General features: G+C 37.1%; 1 protein-coding gene across 1 annotated transcript; it reads left to right on the forward strand.

The window, feature by feature from the left end:
- Nucleotides 1-522: 522 nt before the first annotated feature.
- LOC117296753 (metabotropic glutamate receptor 3-like) lies at nucleotides 523-20,827 on the forward strand. The gene is made up of 5 exons (XM_033779797.1): nucleotides 523-614; nucleotides 1,111-2,245; nucleotides 12,028-12,876; nucleotides 15,068-16,248; nucleotides 16,588-20,827. The coding sequence occupies exons 2-5, from the start codon at nucleotides 1,276-1,278 to the stop codon at nucleotides 17,434-17,436; spliced, it is 3,849 nt and encodes a 1,282-aa protein (XP_033635688.1). The 5' UTR covers nucleotides 523-614; nucleotides 1,111-1,275; the 3' UTR covers nucleotides 17,437-20,827.
- Nucleotides 20,828-24,559: the final 3,732 nt, after the last annotated feature.

Raw genomic sequence — 24,559 nt, forward strand, 5'->3', positions numbered from 1 at the left:
GTTTTAACTTTGATCAATAAATCACAATGAGCCGGACTTGAACCCTCGACCTCCGAACAAAAGCATAGGGAGACCACCATCAAAAGGGTTATTGTAGCTCGTTGTCTGCATGCTAACGCGCGGATGTAATTTTTCTTTCATATGATTATTATGAAACAATAAACTTTAACAAATATAAACTTCGCTATTTTCTTTAACCTCGTCTCCCCAAAGTTTCCCGTTGACGTCTAATAGACTCAGTTGATAGGCAGTAAGTTGCTACAGGCGGCTCATCAAGTGTAATTGTCAGGACAGTCCTACTGTATGTAAATTTAATCCCTTACACCATTTCTAGTCTACCGTTTAACCGTGACTCTCCACGTGTTACAGTCACCAATGAGACAGAAATGCATAAAACGACCAAACGGTTGAGTTTGGAGTTCATTTCACATCACCGATCAAGAGAAGGAAGGATGAAATCAAAACATCTCAATTGGTTGCTACAGTCACTGTCTCAGTGTACGTACGGTATGTTGCCTCTGTTACACATGATGTGATTATCAGTGACGATACCCAACCATCCCTGTTATGATGAGTGTTCAAATCCTATCCACGATAAGTCAACAGTGAGCTCAGTAAGTACGCACCTAAATTTAATCTCAGCTGATAACAATACAGTATGCATGTTAGGCCTATGGAGAACTATGTATCACAGGTGTTTGTCAAATAAATGATCAAAGTTCAGGTTCCATACGGTGTTTATACGCAAGCCATAACCGTTATTATTTACACAACTTATGCTTAATTGGGCGAGAAGCCGCTTAAATGAAAAGTACATTGTACGCTACCCTTCAGGTTGCATTGTGCACAGTGTGTTCCGGTGTATTTATCATCAGTTATGTTTGTGTAAGTGTGTATGGTACAAACGGGTCCTGTTTCAAAACTTATTACTTCGACTTCAATTCGGTACCGGTAGCACCACCCAATAATGGAACTACACTGTCTCTAATTCGATGAAGCAACAATCAACATTTTACGTGAGTCAAAATGACTAAACATTATTTTGTTAAGCAGACTTTCAGATCGTTCGTTGAAGGAATACTTAAATCATGTTTGTACTTAACTCCGCAGACGAATCCACAGTTGCAGTCATGATTGGAGATGGATAGCGGTTCTTAACTTGGTGATGTTGCGGTTCAATGACAACGGAGAATGTGAAACCAGCAATATCAAGATAGCAGCATGTAACAGTCATTGTGTTACCTTTCAGAACAACAACATCAACCTTTAGACGAGATGGTTCATCAGAAACACATCGCTTCCAGTTCTCCCTGTTTCATCCTACTCATTATCTTACATCTTATTTCATTTTCTGGAGTATGCAGTTATAGTGGTATTCATTATACTCGCCGGGGAGACTTAAATATTGGTGGTTTGGTTCCATTACATCACTACGATGAGAAGAATCAGCAATGTGGCACGCTTCGTACCTTAGGCGCGTTGAAGCGTCTTGAGGCTATAGTATTCGCTGTAGATTGGATCAATTCAAACACTAGTCTTCTACCAGATATCAATCTAGGCTTTGAGATATTTGACACTTGTTCTTCAAATGCTGTGACTTTGAGAGATTGTTTGAACTTTATACCTCCTCAGCGATGGACAGGCAATTGCTCTTCATGTAATACATCTGATCCTTGCCCTGAAAATTTACCACCAATAGTAGGTGTCGTCGGAGCACAAAGAAGTGGCTCTAGTGTCCAAGCAGCTATCTTACTTGGCCTGTACCAAATACCTCAAGTAAGTTACTTATCAACAAGTGATGAACTTAACAATGTATATCGTTATCCATATTTCTTGAGGACTGTAGGGCCAGATAGCTTCCAAGTTGCTGCAATAGTAGATATTCTAGTTGAGTATGGTTGGAACTATGTATCGTTCATTAACTCAGATGATACATACGGTAAAAGTGCGCAGCAAGAATTTAGAAAGAGAGCCCAAGAACTGAAAATATGTACTGCTATAACAAGAACTGTGTCTTTGTACGCTACCGACAAGACATTTGATGAGTTAGTTGATGAGCTTCTGACTTTACAGACTAAAAGTCACGCCATTGTTGTCATTCTATTTGTTCAACTTGAAATGGCAAAAGATATATTTGATTCAGCAACAAGAGCTGGGGCTAATCGTAGATTCATCTGGATAGGAAGTGATGGTTGGGGGAATTATGGAGATGACGCAGTCAAAGGAAATGAAAATGCCACACTTGGTAAGTTACTGATGACTTTATTGAGAAAATACTGTGTTATTTAGAGTCTTTCTCATTTGTTTTTACAAGAGTCTTGCCATGTGCGTGTAAAATGACACGATAGCCCATTAATATTGTACATGTCTATGGTATAATGTTAATCTAAAATGGGTCGTGGTTGGGTTTCTATATAAGATAACACATGGTTCATTGTCTTCGGTTTTCATTCACGATGTTTCCACATAAACCTATAGGAAACTTTAAGAGTTTTATTAACAATAATATATTTGTATTTTCATATTATACTGACTCACAGCTATTACAACAAGGCGCCAAAGAGACATGACTTAAAGCAGGCATTACACAATCAAATAATTCTGGTAGTATTTATCGGCATATTATGGTGTTCCATATGTGCCACCTTTATTCCGATTTTTTTTTTCCGTCGCATTTTTTTTTTCCGTCGCATTTTTTTTTTTTCGTCGCATTTTTTTTTTCCGTCGCATTTTTTTTTTCCGTCGCATTTTTTTTGTATTTTTTGTTCCACGTGACTCCCACGTGATGAACTTTGAGCTTTCTAGAAAATGTATACGTTGAGATTTCTTAAGTGAGTTCCCCCGACGTTTAGTTTATGTCAGTCAAGAAGTTTGGTCTAATGGTGACTTTATAGGCCAATAGACCCCTTGCATATGACGTCACACCCTTCAAGAAGCGCAAAATAGTGCGCGTGAACTCAAGGTACATTTAGCGTTTTGCGTTATACAAGGGGGTCTATAGACCCCTTGCATAACGCGAACCGCTACACGGACGCTGAGCTCACGCGCACGTGTTTACGCACAAAGAACAGCTATAGTCCAATCATTTGCCTCCTTTGACCCCAGTGAGGGCGCTTTTTGAGCGTGTGACGTCACATGCAAGGGGTCTTCTCCCAAAATGGCGGACAGGATAGGCGCGTTTGAGTGCGCTGCGCGTTGTGCAATGGGTCTATACGGAAATGTTTTAGCGAGTGCACTTGTGTGTGGAAGGAATGCAATCGCTATTGGCCGCCATGGAGAAACGAAAACTGGGGGCTACCCTGGTTGAATAAGACGAAATAAATTTATAGGTAAACATACAAATGACGCAAAAAACCCACCCTTGGTCTGGTTTATATTAAGTATTTTATTGTTTTACCACCTACACTCATTTTGAATTTGTGAGTGTCTTAAAGTCCTAGTCCTCTGTTTGGGTTTATTTTTGTTTTCTAATTAATTTTTGTAAACATGCAATAGTGGTGCATAAACTGTCTCCCCTTAGGCCTTGGGTGCAGCCATGTCATGTTTGAATAATTTATTTTCATTTAATTCTTTCAGAACAAAATCACTGAGGTGTACCGCTAAATAAATACCATGATTCGATCAAACCAAGTCAGTTCAGCCCAACGCATTTCTGCTGTGTTCTTACGTTTCCAGTTGGTCAACCCCCCCCCCCCCCCCACCACCACTCAATCAAAATTTCACATAAATCTCTACGGGACTGTACTATTAGAGGTATGCCTCTTGTATGAATGTTCATTTGTATGCAGTGAATTATTTCTTGCCTCTTAGACCAAAAGTTTCGTTTTCAAACATAGGGTAGACCCGGGGTGGGTGCTTAATGGACGCTTGAATGAACTAAACGTCGGGGGAACTCACTTAAGAAATCTCAACGTATACATTTTCTAGAAAGCTCAAAGTTCATCACGTGGGAGTCACGTGGAACAAAAAATTAAAAAAAAATGCGACGGAAAAAAAAAATGCGACGGGACAAAAAAATGCGACGGAAAAAAAAATGCGACGGAAAAAAAAAAAATGCGACGGAAAAAAAAAATGCGACGGAAAAAAAAAAATGCTACGGAAAAAAAAATGCGACGGTAAATAAAAATCGGAATAAAGGTGGCACATATGGAACACCATAGCATATGGCTTGAGATTTGAAAACAAAAAATTAAAAGAAAAACTTAAAAAAAAACATAGTCACCACAAACCGACACTTTACATGTTAAAGACGCGGGTCGCGTAAAAACGCTACCGAACATACGTCAACATTTATCTCTCAGATAAAAAAGCGCACAAACCAACACTATAGTAAATCACAACCAGTTAAGAATAGAGAGTATATAAATAACTTCATTTTGGATTGTTGTTTTCATATAAAAAATAACAATCGCTATTTCTTGTTAAAACAAAAAATAGATACTAAAAGACGAGTAGGTCTGACAGTACATGCGACGGTTTCACAATAGGCCTACTGCTGATGGTATAACAAACCTCTCTTATAACAAACTGATTTATCCCTAACCCACATATCAAATAATGTGAACATTATTCTGCAAATAGTAATTAATTTAATAGACTTCCCACGATTGATCTGTATGCCTATATTTGGGATTCCCTTGAAATTGCCTTGAAAGAACTATACCATTGTTTGGTTGTATGATTCCATTGTGAAGCTATGGTTATGGCACTTAGGGTGTCCATTTTCAGATCCTTATGCTGTTTTATTGACTACGTTGACTTGTTCTCCTGGTACCCTACCCTGGCCTGGATCCATATAATATAAATATACCATCAAGAATAGAAGACAACAGCTGGCAGCTAAAATGATTGATAGTCTGAAATGATCAAAAGTTCAGTCAAAGGTACATCAATATGTAGAAGTAACGAGCATGAACTCTCATTGCAAGATATACATATATCGCTTTACATTGTGCTTTAAAGGCACAGGACACTTTGGGTAACTGTCAAACACCACATCCTCAGTTAATGTATCCCAATATAATATGCACAAAATAACAAACCTGTGAAGGTTTGAGCTCAACTGGTCGTCGAAGTTGCAAGAGAAAAAGAACAAGAAAAAAAACCCTTGTTCCACAACTTTGTGTGCTTTCAGATGCATTATAAAAGGCTTTATATCAACAGCTCTCCATTGCTCGTAACAAAGTAAACAAATATTGTGAACACTTATTTTGAGTATAGTGTCCAGTGCTTTTTAGTGCATTTAGTTTATATAAAAGGCGTTTTGTTGCAAGTTGACATTGTGTTGTGTAAACCTCCAAACAAATTAGACCAAAAACGACTGCGCTTATTTAATAATCTCTCCGTAAACACTCACCAAACTAAAAGGGAAATAGTCGTCTTACAAACATCCGAAAGAAGTTGCACAGTACTGTGTTAATGCGAGGGTGTTAAATAACTTGATGTTTATTGTTTTTATCAGGATATTAAACTGTAAAATTTTCACGCGTGGAAATAAAGTAACCCCAATAATATGTCCATTGCACAAATAGATATAAAAGCAAGAGAACAACATGTTGCATTTTATAGTGTAATACTACCTTTTTAAGAGTCTATAAAACAACCACAATGGTATTCAGACATTGTACATCGGTTGCCTTGTTCTTTTGTTTTGGTAACCAGCATTGGGTTTATGCAACTTGAGACAGAACGTGTGGGTAGATTCAATCAACATTGGAGGTGTCACCAATGAATTTATTCTAAGAGGACAGAAAGGCCAAAAAAGTAATCCTTATTGATATTGCAACAATGAGTATCAATATCATATCATTCTAATGGCACCGAACAAAGATATTGACTATTATAGGTAGACCACCAACCTAGGGCTGGAGAGCTCATCAGAGAAAGCCGATACGTTAACCTGGAGGTCTTTGGTTCAAGTCTTGCTCCAGTCATTTTATTTTATTAAAACACAAACCATAACATCATTTGGTTATTCCTCTGTCAGTCAGCCACTATTGTAGTGCCAATAATTGACCCCAGTTCTTTCCTACATGGCTCCAGCCAGACTCGGGATTGAAATCGTTTGGCGTCGGTTTACAAACAATGATCGGGAGGACATTGTGCTTTGAAGCGAATGATTGGAGTATTTGTTCACCCTTGTTGATGTCATTGGAACTACTGTTCTTGATTCGAGTACAAGATTTGAATAATGGTCCGAAGTACACACTTTCCAAGTCATTCAAATAATCTCCACCTATGTTATAATAGTAAGACCTTCATAAAGCCCTTGCGTGTTTGAAAGGAAAGCTGTGCCCTACGACAATCACTTTTACATATTTATGACAATAAAAAACGAACTATATTGAAAGCCTACAGAAGCTTTCGAAGCAAGTTCAGAAATATTTAATTTGGTTATGTAAAAAGATATCAGCATTTATGCTCCAAAATTTGAATTTGAGAATTGGTTACTGTCAGTAACACTTATCAGATTGTGTAACAATAGAATTGGTTACTGTCAGTAACACTTATCAGATTGTGTAACAATTTTGATATTTTCTAAATCTTAATTATGTGGAAATAAATGTTTCTATAATGAAATGAAATTATACTTTAGGGATTTTCGGCAATATCGCGACCACCATTCGAGATGAAATGTTCACTTGTTAGTTTATTGTACATTTAAACACTTATATCAGGATTAAATTAGGAGTCAAATGATTCCACAAACTAAAGTTATACTCTACCTTTAACGCTTTGTTGTCGAGTAATTAACATTTAACAACTTCAATGTTGAAGGAACACGTTGCCTTGGATCGGTCGAGTTGGTCTTTGAAAAGCGTTTGTAACCGTTTGTTATAAAATGCATATGGTTAGAAAGATGATTAAAAGTAAAATACAATTATCCACACACATTTGCCTCGAAATTGCGTGGTTTTCCTTTTACTTTGCGAACTAACACGGTCGGCCATTTATGGGAGTCAAAGATTTGACTCCCATAATGGCCGACCGTGTTAGTCGACGAGGTAAAAGGAAAACCACGCAATTTCCAGTGAAACTTGTGTGGATCATTACTTTGAAAATATCTTTCTAATCATATGCATTCTATAACAAACGATTACATACGCTTTTTCAAAGACCAACTCGACCGATCCAAGGCAACGTGTTCCTTTAACGTCTACCATGCGAGGCAACCGTCATCTATAAATAATCTGTTTAATCGAGGTTTCAAATCACAGAACTGTGTCATGTGAATGGGCTTTATAGTAGAATATTCAACACACTTAGCAAAGCCTTGATGCATGTGAATGGGCTTTATAGTAGAATATTCAACACACTTAGCAAAGCCTTGATGCCTATTATTGAGGGGGGGGGGGGTGTCACGTGGAAATATAAGTAACCATAATGAGATGTTTGATCAAAAAGAACGTCAGGAAAATAATATTAAACTGTGACCTATTGTGGAAACATTATAATTTCCTTTGAGGCAATCATATTACATCCATTGGTTCCAGTTTTGCTATATAGAGAGTGTCTTCGCCTTCAAATCAGAAAAATAGAAAGACAGAACAATTCTGATTCTGAGACTGGTTCAGCTGTGTTTCAAGATGGATTGTCCTTGGCTATGTAATCAATGAGAAAAGCGATGACATTGGCATTAGGCTCGACGTACATTCAGGATTACGTCCAATAAATAGGTTGTGCAGTTTGGCCCTGTTTAAAAACATGTGGCAATATAGAAATCCATTAAAAAGATTAATTTCAAGACCATAAGATACTACCATTTTGGGTTTTGACTCATCAACTAATTCTTCCGAATTAATTATAGGCACATGCTATGTATTGCTGGCTTCTGCGACTTTACGATGCAGTTTTGAAATTAGAATTCCAATTTGAAGTGTTCAGTTTGTGAAAAATTGTGGCAAGGCTTGTCGGTTTGTATTTTGTCTTATTCTCCATGGAATGAAAAAGTGAAACCGAAAAATTTATAAGGCTATATTTGTGGGCCCGATGCATTCATTCTAAATGGTTTTTTTTTTTCAATTGTTACAATTTGTTTTTATTCGAAAGGATCAAAGTGACATTACCAGCATAAAAGTTCCCTTTGGACATAATTTGTGGACACTATTGGTAATTACTCAAAATAATTATAGTTGTTAGCATGAAACATGACTTGGTAACGAGTGATGGGGAGCTGTTGATAGTGTAAGTGAGAAATGGCTCCCTCAGAAGTAACGTAGTTTTCAAGAAAGAAGCAATTTTCAACGAATTTGATTTCGAGACCTCATAAATAGATGTTGAGGTCTCGAATCAAGCATCTGAAAGCCCACATCTTCGTGTGACAAGGGTGTTTTTTGCTTTCATTTATTCTCTCGCATTTTTGACGACCAATTGAGCTCAAATTTTCACAGGTTAGTTATTTTATGCATTTGTTGAGATACAGCAAGTGAGAAGACTGGTCAGAACAATTACCAATAGTGTCCACTGTCTTTATAAAAGATACCGTTTTAGGGTGGGTAGGTTGGGGGTGCGTGTTTACTTTGATGAGCAATGTAGCACTGAATCATTCTTAACGGAGCAGACAGTTTATTATCACAATAAAACGGAATGTGACAGTCTCAATAATAAATCGCACTCTACGTTGATCTTGTAAATTCCAGTCGGAAGAACTTTAGGTGTAAATCAAGTTCTCCGTTGAAAGTGAAGATACATTACTGTTTTTACTGTGCATACGGGAATTGGGCTGGTGTACTTTATGATGTCAACTATAACCTATATATACAACTGCCTTATAGCTATACGTGCGAGTATCTGTCATAATAAGAGGGCAGGATGGCATACTAACTTGTCTTTATTTCCTCCTAGAATGTCTTAAATGTTTGATTTAAACTTTTCTTTAAAATCCAGTGTTGGTGACTGATATAGCTCTATCTTTGATAAAGTAGTCGTTGTTCCATTAAACAAAGACAGTTACTAATCAGGTCACCCCGTCATGAGCGAATATTGCACTTAAGACAAAAGGAAGTTTAATTGTACTCCTCCAAACATTGACTACTGTCTTGTCTTATCGTATCTAATGGACTGGGGGAAAAGGGTCTATCAATCATTGGTTATAGTCACAAACAATCTCAAGATTGTTAAGTAAGGCAAAGTCTAATGTCTACAATAAAACCATATCGGGTATATTCTTGATAAAGGATAACTTTGCAAAGTAAACTTAATATTGATGAATGGTATGTATAGTGAACGAGCTGTCTTGTGCATGAAACTCGTGGGTTCGAGTCCCGATCATGTTGTGTCCTTTTAGCAGCAAAATGAGTAAATGAGTGTGCACTATAGAGATGGTTGATGTAAATGATTAGCAACACGATATCCCAATCAGCAAAATGAGTAAATGAGTGTACACTATAGAGATGGTTGATGTAAATGATTAGCAACACGATATCCCAATCAGCGTACATTACTTATTCTTTGTTTAAAGGATTCGGGTACTTTTTCAAAATGCCCACAGATTTACATTAAACTTACCTGGTTTGAAGATAATGATAGTGGAAAGCTTCCCTTGAAATAGTACTAACTAAGGTTGTGTTCGTGTAGTTTTTGAGAAATGAGTAAAACAAGTCACAAAATAATTTTGGTCTCAGAGACCAAAACTATTTTAGCATGTAAAATCCCGTTAACCAGTTATGATATTATACCAAAACCATAGCATAACTGGTTAATACGTTTTTACATGCTAAAACTGAGACGCAAATTATTACTTTTACTCGTTTCTCAAAAACTACAGCACCTCGGCAAGTAAAATTCCAAGGGAAGCTTTCTACTATCATAATCTTCAAACTGTGTAAGTTTAATGTAAATCTGTGGACATTGTGTTTTTTGTTTGGAAAAAGTACATAGACCCTTTAATGCTCTAATTTAATATATTTTGATGGGCCCTAATAATTATACTCAGCTTGAAAACCTACACAATGGGTAATTGTCTTTAGTGCTAATGTTATTTCGAAAAACGTACGTTAACACAACGGGCCCAAGGCATTGTAACAATAGTATCTTATTAACAATGTGACATTTGGACAACTATTACTAAACAAAAATGACACGTTGATAAGCAGTTATGACGACTTAATGGACATGTGATTTAATCAAGAACTTAATTTAGTTATTAATGAAAACACAAAGACAGTAACGAATGTTAGTTACGCCAAGAACGTTTATTTTGATTATTTCTTTAATTTATTTAAAAGATTGTTTGTTTCAATGTGTTTATTTGTTTATTTGATTGTTTGTTTGTGGGGGTGTTTTTCGGGGAGTTTGGGGTTTTGTTGTTTTATGTTTATTTATTTATTGTTTATCTAGGCCCTATTCATAAATTGTTGTAGTTTTTTATATTTCTTATTTCATGTTATCCATTTATCAGAGACAACCATGGTCTCCCGTGGGTCACAGTGACACATAAACAATAGTTTACAAAACTACAGTATCATGATTGTGCATTTAAACAATACGCCCCTAGTTTAAAAATCAAAATTCAGAACAATTTGATTGCATAAATCCCTATTCACCGTAAGATTGTCATTTTAAGACCGAAATAGTCTGAGATTAAAACAACATCACAACTTCCAGCCCAAGATTCACCAATGCATTATTAGGTTGGAACTCGGAGCGTTGTTCAAACCAAACGGCTTAATGTTGTTGATACAGTTTGTTAAACTTAGACATCTTCTAATCCTGAATTGCGAGCTACCTGCCCAACCAAGCACTGAGTGTGTATAGATTACACGCAGATTTCTCTCTATCAACAATCTATTTCAGTCTCTGTATTACACGCTTTCTTTTATCAGATCTCATATTACACTTTCACTTAATCGATTTTGTCCTTTCCTTTCAAACCGTGGTCCAATCTTCGGTATGGTGTTCCCCTATAGTTAAAGCCCAATAACGACAACTGGATTTACATCTATACTTTATTATCGCTAAATCCAAAGGATCAAAACCAAACGTCTTTAGTGCCCAGATATTTATCAGTTTCAAATTTATGTCGAATTTAAATTGTCCAACTCTTGTAACCTTACCAAACACTCTTGCTAGATTTAAATGTATGTACAAAGATTAATATTTTAAATAGTGGTCAGTAGTTTTCATAATATAATGTTTATCGGTTTTAATTATTGACGTCCGCCATTCTCAATGCCAATCAGTCAATCCACCCTTTTAACACGTAAAATAAACAATATTTTCCCGCTAAAATGGAGAGTAATTCAGTCTTTTTATACTCAATGTTGACAGAAGTATTTCTCGCATCGGCTCCGTCAGTCAATCAAGCAATTATGTCTATTATTATTAAGCAATCCCCTTTCATTATAATTATTTAGTCACGTAGCTTACACACTGGAGCTAATGTGAAATAAAGTCAATGATTTCAACTGAAAATGATGGATGTGATTTATTTAGAAGTCATTAGAAGATATTGGTGGTTGTTAATACATAACCAATTATCTGGCCTTTGTGTATAGATGTAGTGCACTACTCAGAACACGAGTCAATTATTGATAGAGTCTAATATAGGGCCTACACAATCAATAATTTGTTGACCAAATCTTAATATCTCAGACGTTGAAGTAGATTCAGTGATAAAGCAATCTGACATCTGATGTTTAGTATAAAATACTCACTCCACAGTTCATTTTTACACAATGCAGCCATTGATTCAAACACTGCCCAGTCCTTGCGCAGAGACGCCATTATATGACTTCTAGTAAAATCAGTCTGCTTAATTGTATTCAAACATGTCGTATTAGTCTACTTCGTCTTCTGCATAGACACTATAATCTGACTTCATATGGGAATCTGTGTATTCATCATGGCGTATTGTCTACTTCTTCATATTTAGAGACATTCTAAAGCTGATGCCATCCACGATGATGACTGAGAACCCTTCATACCAAATAAGATTCGACTGAGAAACAGAAATGGCCGGCCTTTTTAATAAGACGACGACTTTACTTTGTGTTGTTATGATATTGACATCTTCATGTCATTGTAGAGTTTCCGTCAAAGAGAAGAGTTTCACCAAAGATGGCGATTTGATTATTGGTGGTTTACTACCTCTACATCATCCTAAACCATTCAATGCTCATGAATGTGGTGGTATTCGTTCAATTACTGCATTAAAGGAACTGGAAGCAATGGTCTATGCTATTAACTTCATTGACAATAATGACACTATATTACCAGGTGTACATCTAGGATTCGATATTCGTGATACTTGCTTCTCTGAATCAATAACTCTCCGTTCTGCACTTAACTTTATTCCTGCGTACAGGTGTAACGACTCACACCAATCCATTGTGGGTGTGGTCGGTGCCCGACGAAGCAGTTCCAGCGTTCAAGCTGCTTTATTGTTTAGTTTGTTCAAAATACCACAAATTAGTTATCTTTCTACAAGTGACGTGTTGAGTAATAAATATCGCTTTCCTTTCTTCATGAGAACAGTTAGCCCAGATGTGCTCCAAGTTGCAGCTATATATGATATTCTACTTGAGTTTGACTGGACTTATATTTCTTTTATTAGCTCTGATGATGTTTATGGTCAAAACGGCCAAAAGGAGTTTAGGTTAAGAAGTATTGGAAGTCCAATCTGTACTGCAACGTATCATACTGTTTCAGTCTTCAATGATAAAACTGTCTTTGATAAAGTAATCGGAGAATTGATGGAACTACAGGAAGACACAACCTCTGTTGTAGTTGTTTTATTTGTGGATATTCTGCTAGCGAGAAGAATCTTTGCTTCAGCAGATAACATGGGAGCTAAGAGACGATTCATCTGGGTTGGAAGTGATGGCTGGAGTAACTACGGCGATTTAGCGATTGATGGTTATGAGCAGGTTACAGCCGGTAAATTTAAACCTAATCCAAAGAAAATATTCTTAAACATCGTGAATGTGATTCTTAAATATATGATCATTATACAGAGACGGTTGTGTGTATCATGCATTTATAGGACCGAGTTAGTTAACTCATCGCCAAACCAATGTTAACATTATTTTGACAAATATTGAGAAACAATTTCTCTTTGGAGATGATAGCCATCATTGAATGAAGTTTAAAATATTAATCTTTGAACGTTTATCGACAGGATAGTCTTTCCATCCTCCATGGTATTTCAAACAAGCCTCTTATTAGTTTCAAGCAAATGTCATTGTACGTTTTACCTATCCAATTGAACTTAAAGGTCAAGCTGTTATTGAGATGTATCGTAAGTAAGATGTATTGTAAGATCAATAACAGTAAGATGTATTGTAAGATCAATGACAGTAAGATGTATTGTAAGATCAATGACAGTAAGACGTATTGTAAGACCAATGACAGTAAGATGTCTTGTAAGATCAATGGCATCTTGAGGTGGTTCGATTTTTGAATGGTGTGAATTCCGGTACAAACATACAGTGATAAAATTATAATGTTGTGCTCCGATGTACATTATACACACAGACATCGACGTAAAGTAGAATGGGACAGAAATTCAATTTATTTTCCAACACTTCATCCTTCACTCTAAATATAATTTAACTCAGTTGAGTGAATAACGAATTTCAAGCAGATATTTTGAATTTAAAGGCACCGGACACTACTGGTTTTTACTCAAAATAATTTGTAGCATTAAAACTAACTTGAACGATCAATGGCGAACTATTGATAGTATAAAACGGCTCCATCTGAAGTAACGTAGTTTTTGAGAAAGAAGTAATTTTTCAAAACAGTTATTGAATTGAAATCGAGATCTCAGCTGAGGTCTTGAATTCAAGCATCTGAAAGCACATCACAACTTGTGCGACAATGGTGTTTTTCTTCCATTATTCTCTCAATTTCGACGACCAATTGAGTTCAAATTTTCACAGGTTTGTTATTTTATGCATGTTGGGATACACCGAGCGAGAATACTGGTCTTTGCATGGCAATACCAAAGGTGTCCAGTTGCCTTTAAATTATTTATTTACAGTGTTGTCATGTGTGATGAAGTAATGCGTCAACATTACACAAAATGTAGCGATGCATCAGTTTATGCAGTCCAAACTATAGGTTGTTTTCTCCCTGAATGTCATTTACCTAAGGCCAACCATTTAATGTAGCGATGCATCAGTTTATGCAGTCCAAACTATAGGTTGTTTTCTCCCTGAATGTCATTTACCTAAGGCCAACCATTTGATGGACATCATGAAGGCCTGTCTCATTTCCTTCCAGAGAATCAATATTAATCACGCTAGGAGTATCTCTCAGAAATATAATCTTTCTCAAGACAGGGCGTTTTATAAACATTCTTAAAAAGAAAGATGGTTTAGAAGCAACACAATATTGACTAATAAAATATTGATGGTGGTGGCTTGTTTGTCTTACTTCGTCAAGCCGCCCATTGTTCGCTCACGAAAAACTGTGGAAATAAGCCAAACAAAATAAACATAATAAAGGTCGTTTTTAGCGGTAAGCTGAAAGGCTACTATGCCCGAACTCAGTGACACACGAATATTCAATCGAATATTTAATCATTCAGTCTACTTATCTTAAAATTATCATCTTATATAACCTCGAAAACTACCCCGAACCGACATAATTTGTCACTAAGGTTACAAACAATGATGTCAGGATTAGCAATTTGATAAATTAAAAAACAAACCATCACGATCAATCGCTTTTTCCCCCGAGTCTATAGAGCCACGTTTCAGTTCCACAAACGCGATCATAATGAATTGCGTTCTACCCTGAACCTTAAAAAAAATAAAATACAAATAAAAACAATATAACATGTTCAGGGATGCGAAAAGTTCGTAGCTACATTTGAAATACAAAAATAAGCTTTTTGTGTTGTACCGACCCAGCCCAACCTAACCCAGCCCAACCTACACTAAACCCACACACCCACCGATCATTCACCCAATCCACCCCCAAAACACCACAACCTACCCCAAAAAATGGAGGAAGGAAATTCCTCCATCACTCATGCCCAAACCAAACGTCTGGGGGGGGGGGATGAGATATAAGTATATAAACCAATTACTATTTACATGCCCTTTTGTTTTTGTGTCTGCAGGTGCATTTACAGTGTCTCCTTTATCGAGGAAGCTTGATACATTCGATGAGTACTTTCACTCTCTCAACACAACCAGCAAGAATCCCTGGCTCCTAGAGTTTCTAGAGACTTACACTGACTGCTCATCAACGGATACAGGGAACCAGAGTTGTGATAGACCGGGACTGATTGGTCAAGCAGATGACGGTCAAGCATCTCATGAAACTCTAGTAATTGATTCAGTCTTTACTTTTGCTTATGCTCTCGATAAAATGCGACGAGATAGATGCCCTGGTGATGTGACAGGACTATGTCCCAATATGACTGACATTGACGGTGATTCCTTGTTGGAATACCTTCTTGATACACAGTTTCAAAGTCTGGCTAATGGTTGGATTAGTTTTACAGATGAAGGGAATATGTATGGAAGGTATGCCGTCAATCACCTACAGGGTAATAACTCAACAGGAAAGTTTAGCTTTCTGCGTGTTGGAGAGTGGAGACAATCCATAGATCCAACCAAACCTAATTTAAGAATAGGGACAGATGTCCCTTGGTATTTATGGGAAGGAGCATCCATTAACAATGAGACTGGTATCCCAAGATCAGTATGTAGCTTCCCTTGCCAACCTGGAGAGAAAATCAACCGTATTCCAGACAACCTGTGCTGCTGGACCTGCACCCCTTGTGAACAATCCGAGATCGTAGTGAATAACGGTACCCAATGCGAGTCTTGTATTGATATAGACATTAAGAAGTTTAGTTGGCCTAATGAAGACCAATCAGCTTGCGTTGATATCCCTTCTGACTTCATCCTTAGTGATCAACCATGGGCTATTACTATTCTAAGTGTAGCTTCCATATGTGTAGCAGCTACTATCTTCGTCATGGGTATCTATATCCGTAATCAAGAGATGCCACTTATTAAAGCATCAAGTCGGGAGCTTAGTTACATCATCTTCATTGGCATCATCATGTCTTACGTCACAGCTATCTTCTTCTCTGTGGCACCTTCTCCTTTCGTTTGCGTCCTCCGACGTCTTGGACCAAACATCGCCACATCTCTCATCTATGCGTCCATAGCAACCAAGACAATCAGACTCTATCGTATATTCAGAGCATCTAAGAAGTCAGCAAAGAGACCTAACTACATCGGATCCATGTTTCAAGTTGCATTGTCGCTTATCGTCACAGCTCTAGCGGTGAGTAGAAAACTTAATTACCTCAACCTTTTTCAAAAAAGTATAAGACGTTCCAAACTAATTGGTTCGCCGATTTACAAACAAAACAAAACAATATGGTTCAATGTCTTGATTCGTTTTCAGTTTTAATTTCAGATCAAACACATAAGTTTTAAGTGGTTTGTTTGTTGAAGTTAAAGATCGTTACAGTTATAATAACTGTAATAGCAGAACGACTACAATACCATCAAGACAAAATGTTTGATTGTGACAATGATTGTTATTCACTACAATATACAAGTGCATGATTTCAGCAGCGGAGTAATTATTCATCTGATTTGTCTTGTATCTTGTATTCAGGTTATTTGGACCGTTGTGTGGATTTGTGTGGATCCACCTAAAGTAGTTCCCGAGATGCCGAATGAGAAAGAGAATAAGCTTCAAGTAACATGTCATCTTAATATCATTGAGACTGTTGGTGTGATGATATGGGATGTAGCTCTCGTTATTGTCTGTTGTATCTTTGCATTTATGACCCGGAAACTTCCAGAGAATTACAACGAAACACGCTTCATAACATTTTGCAGTTTCTGCACCTTAGTGGTTTTCGTCACCTTCTCACCAATTTACTTCACATCACGTGAGCCGTACTACCAAGCTAGCTACTACTCTGCTGGTCTTATCATCAATGCTACAGTAACTCTTACATGCCTCTTTGCAGTTAAAATCTACGCTTTGTACTTCGTAGATGAAGATGAGATGAACATCTTCACACAGACACGTCTTCGAGCTAATACCAAGACAGCTTCGACTCGTGGCATGCCACCACCTAACATTACTTCATCGACAACTCAGAATGAAGTTCATTCAAACCCAACGTATGTAACAGAAGCAGAAAAATATACATCAATGCCAATGGAAAGCAAGTCCAACCCTGACGTCAATAGGAATGAACCTAGGGGTAATCGATACAGAAGTTGTTCAAGTAACAGTAGCAAAGGTCTCAATAAACCTACTAACTCCACAGGCGTTATGGAAAGACTTAGTCGACCAAATAAGGTGGACCCTGATACGTCAAAGTTACGTCATAACGACAGCCAAACTCAACGTGCAAATGGTGTAACATCACCTGATCAAATTGCGGCAGCTAGTCCAGATACAAAAGTCATATTTAATCCCGATGTGGTTGAATTTGATACCCATATGTAAACCTTACGGCTTCATAAGTAGATTACTTCTACAAAAGGACACTTTTATGAAAGCTACATTAAGGCCTACTAACCTTATACCGTTCATATTGTAAACATTGCACAATACATCCCTATACGAAACACTAGACACGCAACCTTGATGTGACTTTGTGTGTTGGTGGTACAAGTCAAAAAAAGAACAGACAAAACCCAAGAGTATTGTAGCTGTTCAAATTGATTTCACCCTCCAATGCACTTTTTGCATCGAAATTTAAACTAATTATAGTTTTGATTAACCCAGTGCAATCCCGTACACTTTAATTCGTTTAGTTTACTGTTGTGATGTAAATATATAACGGTAATGTTGGTGAGTACAATTGCACAGCAACATTTTGTCTTTTTTGTTTTCCTCTCCAAATGTTTTCATTCTGGTACTCATTCTAATCAGTTTGATATACATTTGGGGGATTTTGTGGGCGTGTTTCCGAAAAACAAACGTGTTGTACCGAAACAAGAAGTTCAGAAAGTATTATTTTTTGTATGGAATGATACAAGTAATAAATCCAAGGCTGAACTTGACTTTATCTTTATGGAATGATACAAGTAATAAATCCGAGGCTGAACTTGACTTTATCTTTAATGATATATTTTGTGTAAATAATTATTGTCTTTAAGTTCATTTGTCGTTACTGGTTATGACGTATTTATTTAATGGACAGTGTGAATTTAAGTTGCTTCAATTTATCACATTTTTGTCTTTCGTATTACAATGGTGTCAATAGAGCTGACAAAATATTTACGGCAAAAGTTATTTCCTTTTTGAGTGAATGGATTTTATTTAAGGCGTAAATGAAGTGCGGGGTGATTAATTGGACATCAGTGATAGAGACGTGCACTTCATTGTAACAAAAAACACGATTAGAAAAATTTATTATTTCGTCAGGAAAAATAACTTGTTGTCAATTATTGATAACATATTTAACAATACTGAATGTTATAGGTAGCCTTTCGGTTTGTCATTTCCAAACCCATTGGTAAAGACAATTATAATAGGTTGATGAACAGTAACAACGATAAGAGAATTTTACATTATACTATTTGTTATTGTTAACGGAATAAACAGCGTTAGAGTGTACAAGTTGTTATAAGTATATTTATTTAAATTGCTGGCCATATTTCAGCGATATGTAATGATTACTCATTAAGATCTGACAACATAATTCGTTGTCAGCATCGTTAATTTAACAATTATTTTAGAACTCGCTTACTCAGTAGAACAAAGTTGTTGCTTTGCCGCATGTTTTAGCCTAGCTTTGTTCAACTCTACAAAATAAAGTAAGAACTTGCGCAATTAACCATCCACAATTCATACGGTTTGAAAACGTGATACTTTCTTAGTTGGATAATGTTTATACTTGTATGGATGGATTGCACATGACGTCACTGACCGCCATCTTTAATAAACGATGCCAACGTGCGCACATGATGCGCTCTCTGCGCATGACCATCAGCAAATGGTAGCCTTGCACGCGCGCACATTTCACCAAGGGGATCATTCACCTAACAATGTAACTGCGTAAGCGACAAATAATGCTATGTAATAAACAAATAATTAATGTAGCTTCAGGTAAAAATAGTGAACATTACTAAAGAACTTCTTTAACCATTTCAAACTCAAAAGACAAATAAATGCACCAAGAAGACATCTCAACAAAAGTAATCTTAAATTGGACGAGATACAAGCTATGCCGGACTGTGACTATGACGTTATAGCCAAAGCAAGTAAATTTCATTCAATTCAATTTCATCTATTTGTATTTGTAATTATTTTTATTTATCTATTTCTATTTTATTTCCTAAGTTTCAATCATGGTTTAATCGGATTATATACAAAGTACAGAAAAGTTTGATGAAATTACAATATTGAGCCAATTTGACGGAAACAGCTTTCCAAAGTCGCATTCACGCTGAACAGTTAAATTAAGTTAATATTCAAATCGCACAGCTACACAACAATGTCTAGTGACAATAGAACGATTTTAATTCGAAGATGACATCGATCTGGAAGCGATTACTTCAGAATCAAATAAGTATGCGCCTTCTAGTGAGTCATAATATTTTGTTCTCAAGGTTAATACCGCAAGAACAGATTGTCAAGATGCCTGAAGCAAAGCAGGAACGTTATCTTGTCTTGGGCTTCTTTATCCAACGTGATCATTTTAAGGCCTATGTAATAAATGATATAGAGTCAATATTGCATTTCCGATTTATGAGATTACAAGGTTAAGAAATGATTAGAACTAATTAGAACTGATATAACTTATAAGAAATAATAGAACTCATAAGAACTGCTAGAACTTAAAAGAACTGCTAGAACTCATAAGAACTGATATAGCTGATAGAACTTATAAGAACTGATCTAGAATGTGAAAATATCTGAAACTTCGCTTGATGGGTTTTTGTCATGCTCATTTCCAGCTATAGTTTCAGCCTGTGTCTTACAGCGTTCAATGTCATGGCTCTGTTTATAGGACTTGGGGCCCGAGCGTATATAAGCATTGCCATGAAACTGAAGGCCCAGACCAGATTTCCACTCACATCTTATAACCAATTGGTCATGCACAAGTGCAGTGATTTAATATCGAATCGTAACGAACAGGTGAATATACAGGTTTTTTGTGTCTGTCCGACGCATCATTTTCCATACCCTAGGGTGCATTTTCGCAGTCGTAACCAATACTGTTTCGTTTGAATTTGCTTTTGGTTAACCAGTGGCCAGTGACCGAAACATTTAATGATTACAGATGCGAAATAACGCACCCATGGCAATCCTTCTAAGAAATGCCACTGTTTGATAGACTTTTAAGAGGCCCTAGACCTTACATGTCGAATTTGTTTATCTACAAATAACCCCAAAACAAAGGTTCTCTTCCAAAGATTCTAAGAGGATTGCAAGAGGGAGGGCTGGAAGGTGGTGTTGACGACGTATAGCAATAACGTCGTCTATTAACTTTCCCTTTCTTCTCGGTGGACATCCATATTGTTGCATTGTGTAAAAGTTTAACGGACAGGTCAATTCCTTCTCTTTACACGCATGACGTCCACTAACTCAAGTCTCACTAATTGCTCGGTGATTGGTGGGTTCGCTAAGAGCCTGCGTCCAGTCCAGGACGGACAGGTGCAACCACCCGAAATGCTCTTGATCCATTAGGTCAATTTAAACAGAGACTAGATCAACCGACTGACAGAACAATCAAGGACGGACAGACAGACTGACTAACGGACAGGCACAACACATCTCAGTGTTTTGGACTGACAGTGTTTTACGATTAGTTGTAATTACGGCTGTTATAATCAGACACTAATTAGTTGATTTATACCTGCTATTGAAAGTAATTTAATAAACACATTTCTGCACCAAGAGTCTTTTTGTACAATTTGATTTATTTTGAGTGTCTCGTCCATTGTCGTGTGTTTCTGCATGAGTTCTTCCTTTATTGGCGACATTTTGTTTCGAGTATGTCTTCACATTGTCTTGACACTGTCTTGACAGGTAAGTATGGATCCTGACAAAGTATCTTAGGGTGTGCAAACAACTGCGGTAGATGTATTTTAAGTGCGTGCACTTTATCTTTGTTTTAGTGACTCCTCGGGTATAGTTTTCTCACGAACCTAAGAAGGAGCAGGGCGGTAACACAACATGCAGTAGAGAGGCGAAGGTTTTTATCGTGCACGCATTAGCAATGTTTAGTCTTGTTTCGTGTACGGTTAGTGCCACTTGCGCAGATACTAAAAAAGGCTTTTTATTGAAGATAATATCCTGTGACGACAGGAAGATGTGGTCGCAGGGTTTTATATTGTTGTCATGAAGATGTGGTCGCAGGGTTTTATATTGTTGTCATGAAGATGTGGTCTCAGGGTTTTATATTGTTGTCATGAAGATGTGGTCGCAGGGTTTTATATTGTTGCCATGAAGATGTGGTCGCAGGGTTTTATATTGTTGTCATGAAGATGTGGTCGCAGGGTTTTATATTGTTGTCATGAAGATGTGGTCTCAGGGTTTTATATTGTTGTCATGAAGATGTGGTCTCAGGGTTTTATATTGTTGTCATGAAGATGTGGTCGCAGGGTTTTATATTGTTGTCATGAAGATGTGGTCGCAGGGTTTTATATTGTTGTCATGAAGATGTGGTCTCAGGGTTTTATATTGTTGTCATGAAGATGTGGTCTCAGGGTTTTATATTGTTGTCGTGAAGATGTGGTCGCAGGGTTTTATATTGTTGTCATGAAGATGTGGTCGCAGGGTTTTATATTGTTGTCATGAAGATGTGGTCGCAGGGTTTTATAATGTTGTCATGAAGATGTGGTCGCAGGGTTTTATATTGTTGTCATGAAGATGTGGTCGCAGGGTTTTATATTGTTGTCATGAAGATGTGGTCGCAGGGTTTTATAATGTTGTCACAGTACAATGTATTCATCTTCTTCTTTTCTGCAATCTGCAATCAAGGCCAAGCTTTCCAGAAGCTCAAAACACAAATCTGTCCATGATTCGTATTGATCTACCTTCTCGTCAGTATTTCTTTTGTTTGTGACAATTAGTGACAATTATTTACTCAATAACTTGAACTCAGTAAATGAAAAGTGAATTTCGTAAATCATCCAAAGGCAACTATGTCAAGCTTGGGAGTATTTGTTTTCTTAAAGTTTAACGGAGCAATAATTTAGGACTTATTTTTAGATTGTCAGTTGCCATCAATGTCCGTGTTAGCTTGGAGCTAGTATAAGCTTAAGCCACCCAAGAGAGCAAGATGTTTTTATATTATTGTTAGCTTTATTTTTCTACGTACTTGCGAAGAACAACACTGTATTCTAGGTCAAATAAATCAGACACTGTCAGAAATAAATGGCATGAAACCAGGGGAAAGATATAGGAAAATGAAAGTAGTAGTCATGCATAGCTTGCATATAAAGAGCAACACAGACAGACAGACAGACAGCCCGTGGGACTCCCCCCTCCCCTAAGGGTCTGAAGAGATATAGGAAAATGAAAGTAGTAGTCATGCACAGCTTGCATAATAAAGAGCAACACAGACAGACAGACAGACAGACAGCCCGTGGGACCCCCCCCCCTCCCCTAAGGGTCTGAAGAGATATAGGAAAATGAAAGTAGTAGTCATGCATAGCTTGCATATAAAGAGCAACACACACAGACAGACAGACAGACAGACAGACAGACAGACAGCCCGTGGGACCCCCCCCTCCCTTAAGAGTCTAAAGAGATATAGGAAAATGAAAGTAGTAGTCATGCATAGCTTGCATATAAAGAGCAACACAGACAGACAGACAGACAGACAGAGAGCCCGTGGGACTCCCCCCCCCCTCCCCTAAGGGTCTGAAGTACGCCTAAATATGAACTATATATCGGACGGTCTATTAAAGGCACTGGACAATGACGGTAATTACTTATAATAATTGTGAGCATAAACCTTACTTGGTAACAAGCAATGGGGAGCTGTTAATGTTATAAAACATTGTGAGCTAGAAACAACTCCCTCCGATGCTCTGAAGTAACGTAGTTTTTGAGAAAGGGGTGACTGGTTACTCAAATAAACTACTCCTGGCCTTATTTAGGCCTTTTTTAATAGGCATCTGAAAGCACTACAAGGGTGTTTTTTTCTTTCATTATTGCAACTTCGTCGAGTCCAAATTGTCACAGGTTGCTTGGGATACACCAAGTGAGAATACTTGTCTTTGTCTATTTCCAAATGGCCACTCAGTGTTTTAAAAGTTGACGTCGTCATTATACTTCAACTAAGAATAAGTATTCATTAAGAATTAATAATGGTCTCTCTCTCCGACAGGCTCATCAATTATAGCTGTCCACATTAAGGGAAATTATAATAGCAATGGTTAAGTGAAATGACAGTAACTCTACATAATATTGTTAGAGTGTTTGCAAAGACTAACAAATTAGCAACAACTACATTAACAAAGTATATACAGAAATTAACTATCCAATATGGATTACATAATGGTTCATGAGTATGTGTATCTGTTGGCAGCCTCCTATAGCAAAATGTATAGGAAGTATAGGTTTGGTTTGGCCTCTTCAAGCCACGACGGATTGTTCAGTCAGTCGATTTTAATACTTCAACTAAACACAAGGGAGTTGGAGACATATTATTCCAATCACGACTTGATGGCTCTCTTTTCATTTGGAATACAACAGAAAATGGGAGCAGTTCAACTTCATATTGCATGAGTGTTTGTTTCTACTGCACTCAGATACTTCAAACAGTGTTTATGTTTCTGCATATTGCTTTAAAGATTTAGTCCGTTAGTTACGTGGGTAACTTGTGTTAAAAATAAGTACAGGAAACCGTTATTATTTGAGATGGTCACTTGCTGCTAACAAAAAGACTCGAAGTATGAACTAATGATGAAATAAATAAGTACAAACCAATTTCTTCATTTTTCAATGAAATAACTAACGATCAACTCAGATGCTAAATTTAATTTTGATGTTGTTGTTGTTGTTCATGTTGTTGTTGTTGCTGTTGTTCCCCTACTTCGTATTATATCTCGTTTTTTTTTAATCACGATGTAGTCTTTAAACATGAATTTCAGTCAAGACAGTTTATGAAGTCTTATAAGTCTTATATTATATAAGCGCACGTATCTACCAAACAAGGTACTCGAGTCGCTGAGTATATACAAACGTTCAGAAAGATATGGGTTATTGCAGTGATGAGTTCTGAGACCCTATATTGTTTAGACCTTATGAGGGTTTACAAGGTGTTTACGGCGGCGCATACAGCAGCCACAGCCAGGAACATCGGGGCGAGCCCCTTCTATTTTCGATAAGTGTACTGGTTTTTTTTTACATGCGTTACACAACACATGGGACCAACGACTTTACGTCCCATCCAAAAGGACGAAGCAATGGTTACATGCTTAATAAGGACACAAGTGTCACGGCTGGGGATTTGAACCCACACTACTAACACTCTAACCCTGTGTATGTGCTTGCAATATAAATACTTATCAATACACCGCCTATAATTAATAGATTTTATAAGCAAATCTAGATTCATTTCTATATAGAAGTCCAGACCTGAAATGACATAGTCCGTCACACAAAG

This window comes from Asterias rubens, chromosome 11 (assembly GCF_902459465.1).
Source record: "Asterias rubens chromosome 11, eAstRub1.3, whole genome shotgun sequence".
In the NCBI taxonomy this organism is placed as follows: domain Eukaryota; kingdom Metazoa; phylum Echinodermata; class Asteroidea; order Forcipulatida; family Asteriidae; genus Asterias; species Asterias rubens.